Below are 10,745 nucleotides of genomic sequence, written 5' to 3' on the forward strand. Positions count from 1 at the left end.
CAGGAGGGCCTGAGGCCTTCCTTGACCAACTGCAGGGTCTTGTCCCAGCCAGATATTCTGTTTGGAAGGTGACAGAGCCAGGCATCCCCTGAAACTAGGTGGTGGGTATGGAGGGCAGGTTCCAGTGACTACCGGCCTCCCCAGGGACCTTGTGTGTTCTTCATGGTTCATTTATTCTTGCACTCAGAAGACCTTACTATGTTTTAACTTGTGTTGAATGCATTCTGGGTTCTGGGGTCAGACTGGTTATTTTAATTATTTATTTTATTTTGGTCGTTTATTTTCCTGTCCAAGAATTCACAGCTGAGTGCCACAGAAGGTATGCCTGCCTCACCCCCTGTCTTCGTGGTCAGAGTCAGATTCCTGGCTTCAAGCCTGGGTCACCACTCCTAGCTATGTGGCCCTCAGAGCACTGGTCGGTCTTCTCCCGTGGCTCACTGTCCTCTTCACAGTTGGTCCCTCTCGACCCCCTGGAAAGACCCGGGGCACTGTGCTGGTAAAGCGCTCAGGGTGGCGCCTCCACAGCCGGAGCTTTGCAAGGCCTTCACTGACTGAAAGCCCCAGATTGGGTTACACTTTGCGGCGCTGCTGGGCTGGCTCAGTGCACTGGGAGTGCACAGAATCATCATTTCTCTGGGTAACTCCTCATTTTTGCAAAGAGTGGAGGAAGGGCAAAGTCCTGAAGGAATGTGGGCTGCAGCCTGAGCTCGGTCACGTTCAGCCAATGGGAAAACAAAACAGACAGCGTGGCAAAATAATCAACCTGGCACCTCGGTGAGCACACTCTTCCTGCCAGGAGGCCAGGTGGGCGTAGATCTCAGGAGGCCAGCACGGCCCATGTCTGCAAATAAATGATGCATGACTGGAAATCTGAACAGAGCAGCCTGGAGATGGGGGTGGGGAGTTTGGCAGGAACAGCAGTCCTGTGCTGGTTCTGGCTGTGCAACCAGGGCAGAGCACAGGCCAGAGCAGTTACTATGTCCATGTTCCAGTCTCCAGCCAAAGGCAAGGCAAGCAGGCAGGGCTCCTGGGTTATAGGCTGTCCTAATTTGCTTTCTATTGCCATGATAAGCACCACAACCAAAAGCCGCTTGGGAGGATGCTGCAGGCTGTAGAAATACGTAGGGGCTGGATCCCAGTAGTCTTTGATAGGAGGAAAGGGTTTATTTGATTTTACAGATTACAGTCCATCATGAAAGGAAGTCAGGGCAGGAATTGAAAGCAGGAACCTGGAGGCTGGAACTGAAGCAGCAGCCATGAATGAGTGCTGCTGGCTGGCTTGCTCCCCATGGCTTGTTCACCTTGGTTTATTATAACACTCAGGACCACCTGTGTAGGGGTGACACCACCCACAGTGGGCTTGGCCCTCCCCTATCAATCATCAGTTGAGAAAATGTCCCCATAGAATTGCCTGCAGGCCAGTCTGATAGAGACATTTTCTCAATTGAGGTTCCCTCTTCCAAAATGACCCTAGCTTGTGTCAGGTTGGCAGAAAACTAATCAGCACATAACACCATTGCTGTCCAAATACTAGGCCTGCATGGAGTCACGTCACCAAATGCTTACTCCACGTTGGACTCTATGCACCTGGGGAGCTGGGGAAGACGAGTGCCTCCTGAGGGGAACTTCTGGTCAGTCCCTCCCAGGAGTGTAGACAACAGAACTCTTACAACCATGTGCCCAAAGCATATGCCCTGCTTTAAATCTTTCCTCTGCCTATGTGGTTCTCCATGTGGCCACATAGGGTGGTGCCACCCCATTTTTAAAATTTTAAAATTACATTTGTTTGTTCTGGGGTGAGATGCATGGAGGTCAGAGGTTCTGACAAGACTGGATCCGAAGAGCCTGTGCACCTGGAAGCAACAGCGATGGTGTGGGTCCTCTCCCCTGCTGGGGTTTCTCTTGAAACAGCTTGGTACTAGGATGTGGGCAGGAGCAGTTCATCTGGGAAGTGGTCCCAGGAAGTCTGCTGCATAATGGGGAGGACAGGCAGAGCAGGAAGAAAAGCCCACAGAGTGGTCATGAGAAGGCTGCACCATGGGCAAGTGAGACCCGACCCTAACGAGGGTCTGTGCGGCTCCACAGAGACCTGCAAAGCACATCAGCCCTCTGAGGATGGAGTTTGCACATCAGCTCTGATAGCTCACTGGTTGGAGGTTACCTCTGGGTGGAAGGAGCGTTCATTTTATATTACTTCCAGTCTGTCACGTGGGTAGGCAAAGCCTGTTCAGGGACCAGAAGGCCCCTCTGAACTCGGGAATGGGATGATGAGGCCTTTACAGGTGAACCTGGGATCATGGGTTGGGTGCCAAGAGCATCTGCGAAAGCCTTAGCAACTACACACCTGGAAGGGAGAAAGCTCAGGGAGCACAGCCCTGGGAGTCAGAAGCTCAGGGAGCACAGCCCTGGGAGTCAGAAGCTCAGGGAGCACAGCCCTGGGAGTCAGAAGCTCAGGGAGCACAGCCCTGGGAGTCAGAAGCCCAGGGAGCACAGCCCTGGGAGTCAGAAGCCCAGGGAGCACAGCCCTGGGAGTCAGAAGCTCAGGGAGCACAGCCCTGGGAGTCAGAAGCCCGGGGAGCACTGCCCTGGGAGTCAGAAGCCCGGGGAGCACAGCCCTGAAAGTCAGAAGCCCGGGGAGCACAGCCCTGAAAGTCAGAAGCCCGGGGAGCACAGCCCTGAAAGTCAGAAGCCCAGGGAGCACAGCCCTGAGTCAGAAGCCCAGGGAGCACTGCCCTGGGAGTCAGAAGCCCAGGGAGCACTGCCCTGGGAGTCAGAAGCTCAGGGAGCACAGCCCTGAGAGTCAGAAGCTCAGGGAGCACAGCCCTGGGAGTCAGAAGCCAAGGGAGCACTGCCCTGGGAGTCAGAAGCCCAGGGAGCACTGCCCTGGGAGTCAGAAGCCCAGGGAGCACTGCCCTGGGAGTCAGAAGCTCAGGGAGCACAGCCCTGAGAGTCAAAAGCTCAGGGAGCACAGCCCCGAGAGTCAGAAGCCCAGGGAGCACAGCCCCGGGAGTCAGAATCTCAGGGAGCACAGCCCTGGGAGTCAGAAGCCCAGGGAGCACAGCCCTGAGAGTCAGAAGCCCAGGGAGCACAGCCCTGGGAGTCAGAAGCCCAGGGAGCACAGCCCTGGGAGTCAGAAGCCCAGGGAGCACTGCCCTGGGAGTCAGAAGCTCAGGGAGCACAGCCCTGAGAGTCAGAAGCCCAGGGAGCACAGCCCTGTGAGTCAGAAGCCCAGGGAGCACAGCCCTGAGAGTCAGAAGCTCAGGGAGCACAGCCCTGAGAGTCAGAAGCTCAGGGAGCACAGCCCTGAGAGTCAGAAGCTCAGGGAGCACAGCCCTGGGAGTCAGAAGCTCAGGGAGCACAGCCCTGGGAGTCAGAAGGTCAGGGAGCACAGCCCTGAGTCAGAAGCCCAGGGAGCACAGCCCTGGGAGTCAGAAGCCCAGGGAGCACTGCCCTGAGAGTCAGAAGCTCAGGGAGCACAGCCCTTGGAGTCAGAAGCCCAGGGAGCACAGCCCTGGGAGTCAGAAGCCCAGGGAGCACAGCCCTGGGAGTCAGAAGCTCAGGGAGCACAGCCCTGAGTCAGAAGCCCAGGGAGCACAGCCCTGGGAGTCAGAAGCCCAGGGAGCACAGCCCCGGGAATCAGAAGCTCAGGGAGCACAGCCCCGAGAGTCAGAAGCCCAGGGAGCACAGCCCTGGGAGTCAGAAGCCCAGGGAACACAGCCCCGGGAGTCAGAAGGTCAGGGAACACAGTCCTGGGAGTCAGAAGCTCAGGGAGCACAGCCCTGGGAGTCAGAAGCTCAGGGAGCACAGCACAGCCCTGGGAGTCAGAAGCCCAGGGAGCACAGCCCTGAGAGTCAGAAGCCCAGGGAGCACAGCACAGCCCTGGGAGTCAGAAGCTCAGGGAGCACAGCCCTGAGAGTCAGAAGCTCAGGGAGCACAGCACAGCCCTGGGAGTCAGAAGCTCAGGGAGCACAGCCCTGAGAGTCAGAAGCCCAGGGAGCACAGCCCTGAGTCAGAAGGTCAGGGAGCACAGCCCTGGGAGTCAGAAGCCCAGGGAGCACTGCCCTGGGAGTCAGAAGCCCAGGGAGCACAGCCCTGGGAATCAGAAGCTCAGGGAGCACAGCCCTGCGAGTCAGAAGCTCAAGGAGCACTGCCCCGAGAGCACTGCCCCGAGAGCATGGCACTGAGAGTCACATTCTGAAGCACAGAGGCTTGACTTCAGCAAGGAGGGAAAGAATGTCAGAGAACAAAGAATGAGGCTCCAGGGAGCCCAGGGAACCCGGGAGGAGAGAAAGGAGCAGGGAGCCGGGGTCCATCTGCACTGTGTGACTGACAGTCTAGGGGACCTCAATGGTGGGGCAGCAGACACGGCAGGGAAGGGGCTCCCGTGCAGGAAGTCTGGGTGCGTCTGATCGGGCATGGGCTCACAATGCCCACGGCCCACACCCTCTCCGGGATACTGCCCTTCTTGAAGAGTGGCAAGTATGAGCCACACACAGAGATCATTGCTCACCGTGGGTTGATCGTTTTGGTCTTAGTCTTGTTCAGGTGAAGGACCATCACCCTGTGACTGTGGAGGCAGCAAAGGCACAGGTGGTGGCCGCAGGTCCACAGCTACCATCTGTTGTTGCTGCCAGTCAGCCAGGCTAGAGACCTGGTTCAGCTTTTGTGGGTACCACCATCCTAACCCCCCCCCACATGCAGCCCTCCTTGTCCACAAATGGGGGACCCAACCTGTGCCTCAACAATGTCAACTTCAAATCCCATCCGTATGTGTTCTCCTATGACTCCAGATGTGTCTGAGCTTGGGATGATACAGTCTGAAGTGAGGAGAGAAGGAGGCAGAGGTGGCAGTGACCGCTGGTCATCTAAGTGACAGTCCTTTATACACTGGCTAACTCTGACACCAACCTGCTGCCCATCAACTCATTCTGACACTCTGGGGTCAGGGCTGGGTCCTGGAGTTTCAGGACAGAAGCCTGGCTTTAGCAGACTTAATGGACTAGGCTCGGCCATCCTTCCTAACACGCCAACATAAAGAGATGAGTAGTGGTGACAAGCAGAGGAAGCAGAGAGGAGCGGATAGGGGGTCCTGTGACCCCAAACTCATCTTCAGGATATTGACATGAGCTCCAGGCTTAAAAGAATTAGGGCCGATTCCTCCTCCTAGCTGTAGGCTAGAGCAGGGCTCACTATTACAGAGAGCCCCTGAATTCTGTCCCCAGGCAGCCCTGGACTGGTGTGGGGCCCAGCAGGCCAAATGGCCTTGATACTGGGTCTGGAGAAGATCGGTACCATGCCAGCCTTCCCTGCAGGTCCATGACCGCCTGGATCGCTACTGCTGTGGCTTCGAGCCTGCACCCTCAGACCCCTGTGTGGAAGAGGGTCTCCGAGAGAAGTGTCAGAACCCAGAGGAGCTGCGGCTGGTCCACATCCTGGTACGTTTCTTCTGCATGCACAGTGCCTTGCCGTGTGAGCACTGGGTACACCTCTCTCCTGCAGAGGATGCTCCTGATGGCTGGACACAGGGGTTTCCCAGTCTTCTTTCTTTTCTTTGCCAGCAAACCTTGGCTGAAATAATACTTCTAGGAAGCCAAATATATAAAACAGACAAAATGGACATTGAGAATGCAGCTGAGGTGGAATGGCCGTGTGTGTGAAGCCCTGTTCTTCCTTCCTTCCTTCCTTCCTTCCTTCCTTCCTTCCTTCCTTCCTTCCTTCCTTCCTTCCTTCCTTCCTTCTTTCCTTCCTTTCTTTCTTTCTTTCTCTCTCTCTTTGTCTCTTTCTCTCTTTCTCTCTTTCTCTCTCTCTCCCTCCCTCCCTCCCTCCCTCCCTCCCTCCCTCCCTCCCTCTCTCTCTCTCTCTCTCTCTCTCTCTCTCTCTCTCTCTCTCAATCTACAAAATCCAATTCGGTTTTATTGTGGTTCCTTACAGAAGCAGAAATGACTCAAAGACAGCTATATCTCTAAAGTCACCCTGGCATGGGTGATAAGACATAAAAGCTTGGGATCTGGAGGACACTGCACAGCCTGCAAGAAACTCAACAGGCTGAAGAATGTCCTTTGCAGGTGGCTTGGTTGGTCTGAGCCTCTTCCAGAAAGCTCTGCTGGACTTTGTGTCTTCTAGGTCTCTGCTTCTTCCAAGCAGCTGGGGTTGTGAGATAGAGACAGTCTTCACTGCTTATAAACTACCCTCCCTAGTAAAACCACTCAGTTTCAGGGACTTCCTGAAGCTATTCTGAGTTGTTTACTTCTTGTCTTAGTGAGCTTCCCTGAAGGATGGAATGATAACACCCCATAGCAAGAACTGCTTCTTTTCCTCCCAAACTCAGTGTAGATGCTGTTCTGCCTATTTGCGTAGTAAGTGTTGTGTGGGCTCTATTTTTTATTTATTTATTTATTTGTTTATCTATCTATCTATCTATCTATCTATCTATCTATCTATCTATCTATCTATTATGAGCTTGATACAGTATAAATTCTTGTCCTAATAGTGAAATGTTTCATTGAGGCTTGCCCAGTAATTAAGTAAAACCAAAACTTATTATAAGCCACAGTCATCCTAGGGTCCCCCCTGCTATATAGCCTCCTTGGTTCTGTGGGTTTCAGTCTGATTGTTCTTTGGTGAAGCCCTGTTTTCACTGCTCCTCAAGACACTTGAGGGAACTTTGAGGTCTTTCAGGGCTCTGAGTAGAAGAGAGAAGAGGTAGACAGAGGGAATACTTTGGTCCTGAAGTCTCAATTGCTAGGGATGCCTATGAGAAGTAGCATGGGAGTTTGGAGACTGTGTAGGAACAGAGTGTGTGCTTGGGAGTGTAAGCCAGAAGAGATGGCCTCTTATTGCCAAACACCAGATTTTAAAAGTGTGTGTGTGTTCCCGTGAGTGCAGGCAATCTGTGGATGTCAGAGATTGACATCAGGCATTGTCCTTATCATTCCTCGCTTTAGTTTGAGACAGGGTCTCTCACTGAACTTGCCAATCCAGCTCAACTGGCCTTTAGCATCAGGGACCCCCCCCCCCTTCCTCAGCACTGGGATTGCAGATCACACAGCCTCACCTGGCGTCAGGGACCCCCTCTCTCTTCCTCGGCACTGGGATTGCAGATTACACAGCCTCACCTGGCGTCAGGGACCCCCTCTCTCTTCCTCGGCACTGGGATTGCAGATCACACAGCCTCACCTGGCCTCGTTATGAGGTTCGTAGTGTTCAGCTTGGTAAACCCTTCCTTCGCCCACTGAGCCATCTCCCCAGCCCCATGCCACAGTTTTTTTAAAGTACTAGAGAATTCTGTCTCGCTTGTTTTAGTGTGGGAAGGATATAAGAGATGCTAAAGACTCTTCCTGTGACATTAGGGTATGGCCAGTGATCTATAGAGATAAAGGACATAGTTGTATGTTCTTGGTGATATTTAGGGACTGATGGAAGAGATGTGGTGTGTGTGTGTGTGTGTGTGTGTGTGGTGTGAAACACACCTGTGATGTGACATGAAGCTTCTGACCCTGAGGAGTATGTTTTTGTTTTTTTTTATTTTGCACCTGCCAGTTCAGTTCCCACCATGCTCCTGACCCCACTGTACCAGGAACGAGCCCCTGTGCCTTGCAATTTAGAAGGTGCAATTATGGCTCACTGCTATGGGTCCAGGTTTGAGTTTGCCCCAGTTGCATATTAGCTGTGTGATCCTGTGTAAATTGCTTAACAGTTTATGCCTCCTGCGGCTGCTGAGACAATCCCCAGAGACGGTACACAGTGCTGGTGTAGAGTAAGTCCTCAGCCATGGGACACAAACTGACAGAATGGTACTAGTTACACTCCGATTGTACCAATGGCTGCCCTTGTCCGTCTTCTTCCCCTGAGGTCCGGAGCAGTGATCCATCTCACTTGGTGTACATAGACAATGCTGGCAACCTTCAGCATCCCGAGGACAAGCTGAACTTTCGGCTGCTGGAGGGCATAGATGGGTGAGGATCCAGGGCACTGGGTAGAGGTTTGAGGGATGAGGCTGGCCCTGCTGTAGACTCTGGAACCTTCAACTACAGTCCTCGAATGGCCAAAGTCCATCAGACCAAAGCTGGATCTGAGGCTTCTGGGACTGAGGAAGGCTGAGAGGGGCTACATCGGACCTGTTCCCCCAGATCTAGAGGGCTTCTGGTCCCTGCTTCAGTGTCTGAAGGCTAGCTCATCCTGGATCTATGTGAAAGAGCTAGCCTGGGGATCTGCCCCTCCTTGTCTACTCCCAGTAGGCAACTCAACCTTCTCAGGGCCTTTTGGGGCCCTAAGTGTGCCCAGCTGAGGCCAGAGTGGTAGAATTGGTTCTCCAGGCTTCACTGTAAGGTGAGGCCTCTCTGAGAGCACTACCATCTGCTTTTATGACACAGCAAGTCACAGAATCCCCTGACAAGGAGCCAGCAGGCACAGACCTGGCATTTCCCTGGCTCATTTTGCTGGGTTCCCCAGGGGGCAAGTTCTGGGTTCATGTGGAGACTCTCTGAGCTCATTTATGCCTTTCCTTTCTTGCATGGGCTCTGGGACTTCGGCCCCAGGTTTCCTGAGTCCGTTGTGAAGGTTCTTGCATCAGGGTGTCTACAGAACATGCTGCTCAAGTCGCTGCAGATGGACCAGGTGTTCTGGGAGAGCCAAGGTGGAGCCAGAGGTCTGAAGCATGTCCTTGAGACACTGGAGAGGCGAGGGAAGGTCTTGCTGAGACACATCCAGAAGCACAACCTCACGCTTTTCAGGGACAAGGACCTGTGAGCCCATCTCTGCCTGGGCAGAGCACACCTTGCTGGAGGACTTCCCACAATGTAAGCCTGAGCTGGTGGGTGTTGGCCATCCTGTTGACAAATGGGAAAAGCCAGAAACGGGAGGAGCCTACAGTGCCACGGGATAGTTCCCCTGCTGGGGATGGTGGAAGGCCTCCGCCTCACATTCCTGTCTGCATCCTCAGCTCTGGCTATTTGCTCCCATGCAACAATAAAAGTGTTTAGGAATGTTCTGTGAACCGTTCCCTGCACATGTACATGCACTGCTGTGTGAGGTATGTAGATATATGCATGAACCTGGAACTTCATGCATGCTAGGCAAGTGCTCTACCAACTGAACTCACATGCCCAACCAGAGAAGCCTATTTTTTTTTTTTAAGATTCATTTTTTAATTTAAAAATTTACTTTTAGGTGCATAGGTGTTCTGCCTGCCCATAAATTTGTGCACCATGTGTGTCCCTGGTGACTGCAGAGGCCAGAAGGGACCCCTGGGGCTTGAGTTAGACAACTGTGAACTGCCATGTGGGTGCTAAGAATTGAACCTGGGTCCTCTGGAAGAGCAGCCAGTGCTCTTAACCACTGAGCCATCTCTCCAGCCCCTAATTGTGTGTGTGTGTGTGTGTGTGTGTGTGTGTGTGTGTGTTACTCATGTGTTCGGGCGCCTTTGGAGGACAGAAGAGGACAATCAGACTGCCTAGTATGGGTGCTGGGAACTGAACTCTGTAATCCTCTATGAGAGCATACTCTTAACCATTAAGCTATCTTTCCAATGGCAACAGGGAGAGAAGCCCTTTATAAAAACTGAATTTCCCTTATAATTGTAGAAATTTTCTCCATCTCAGTGTTAGCCATTGCATGTTTTATGGGCCGACTTTTCAGTGTAAGATGTCTGTCCCTTCCTTGGTAGTGCGTTAGCTTGGACTCTGAGCTGCAGCTACACAGCCCTTTCTGTTAGGCTTGTCTGTGTTTCCTCTCTGCCATCTACAGCTTGACTCTGTCTTTGTGAAGTAGGAAACTAATTCTATGCAGTCAAACTTGTTGATTTTGCCTGAGTCTCCTGGGTTCCTGTCTTCTTAGGCTGTTTTCCTTCAGATCACAGAACTGTCATTGGTGTACTTTTACTTCAGTGCATATTTGTGTGAAATTTGCATTTGAAAGTGGCTTGAGTTAGGGGTGTAACTTAAGTTTCCTTGCTCCAGATTCTATTCAAGTGTCTATTCTGTTCCCACCAATCTGAAAGTATACTCTTATCAGATAAGTTCCCAAGCACACAGACGCCCACTTGTGAACTATACTATGCCCTGCTGATAGTTTCTTAGCTCCCTGCTTCAACTGTTCTAATCAGAGTTACTTTATTCTGTCTGGTCGCACAAGTATCCACTTAAAAATATTAATTTTGTGTATGAGTGTTTTATCTGCATGTATGTCTGTGCACCACATGCATGCAGTGTCGGGAACTCAAGTTGGGTCCTCTGGGAGAGCATCTGATGCTCTTAACTGCTGAGTAATCTTTCTAGCCCTCTAAATAAATATTTATATGAGCCTTTAAGGGGAAAATCAAATTGTCTGTTTTATTTTTAATTTCTCTTCATTTATGATGTTGTGTGACCTTCATTGTTCGTTGGTTTGTTTTTTGGGAGAAAGGCTGAATAACAGCTAGCAATATTTACATCTTACTCCTGACTTTAATGAGAGCATGTCTATGGTTTCACTGTTAACTGCATCAGGGAGAATGCATGACCAAGCACTGCCCAGGTCATTTTTGTGGCTATTCCCCACGGATGCAGTCCTCTTCACAGCCTCTGTGCAAGACACTGCCATGCAAGGTGGGCACAGCATGCTCCCTTCACAATCCCGATCCTGTCCCACTGTGTCATCTCCTTTGACAATCAAAATTAAAGGTCATCTGGGTACTCAGCGTCAACTTTGCTTCCTGTTGTCCAAGAAGACTTGCCCGAAGGCTATCTCCCCGTGAGCTGTCAGCTTAA

At 52.2% G+C, this 10,745-nt stretch overlaps 1 protein-coding gene across 3 annotated transcripts in view; it reads left to right on the plus strand.

Moving 5' to 3' along the window:
• Gask1a (golgi associated kinase 1A) overlaps nucleotides 1-10,674 on the plus strand; it is a 41,133-nt gene extending 30,459 nt beyond the window's left edge. For all 3 annotated transcript variants that reach the window (XM_042281964.2, XM_076577433.1, XM_076577434.1), the window contains 3 exons: nucleotides 5,313-5,435; nucleotides 7,852-7,955; nucleotides 8,538-10,674. In XM_042281964.2, the coding sequence (XP_042137898.2) occupies nucleotides 5,313-5,435; nucleotides 7,852-7,955; nucleotides 8,538-8,748 (438 nt within the window). In that variant the 3' untranslated portion in view covers nucleotides 8,749-10,674. The remainder of the gene's footprint in view (nucleotides 1-5,312; nucleotides 5,436-7,851; nucleotides 7,956-8,537) is intronic.
• Nucleotides 10,675-10,745: the final 71 nt, after the last annotated feature.

Source organism: Peromyscus maniculatus, chromosome 7 (genome assembly GCF_049852395.1).
Source record: "Peromyscus maniculatus bairdii isolate BWxNUB_F1_BW_parent chromosome 7, HU_Pman_BW_mat_3.1, whole genome shotgun sequence".
Classification (NCBI taxonomy): Eukaryota; Metazoa; Chordata; class Mammalia; order Rodentia; family Cricetidae; genus Peromyscus; species Peromyscus maniculatus.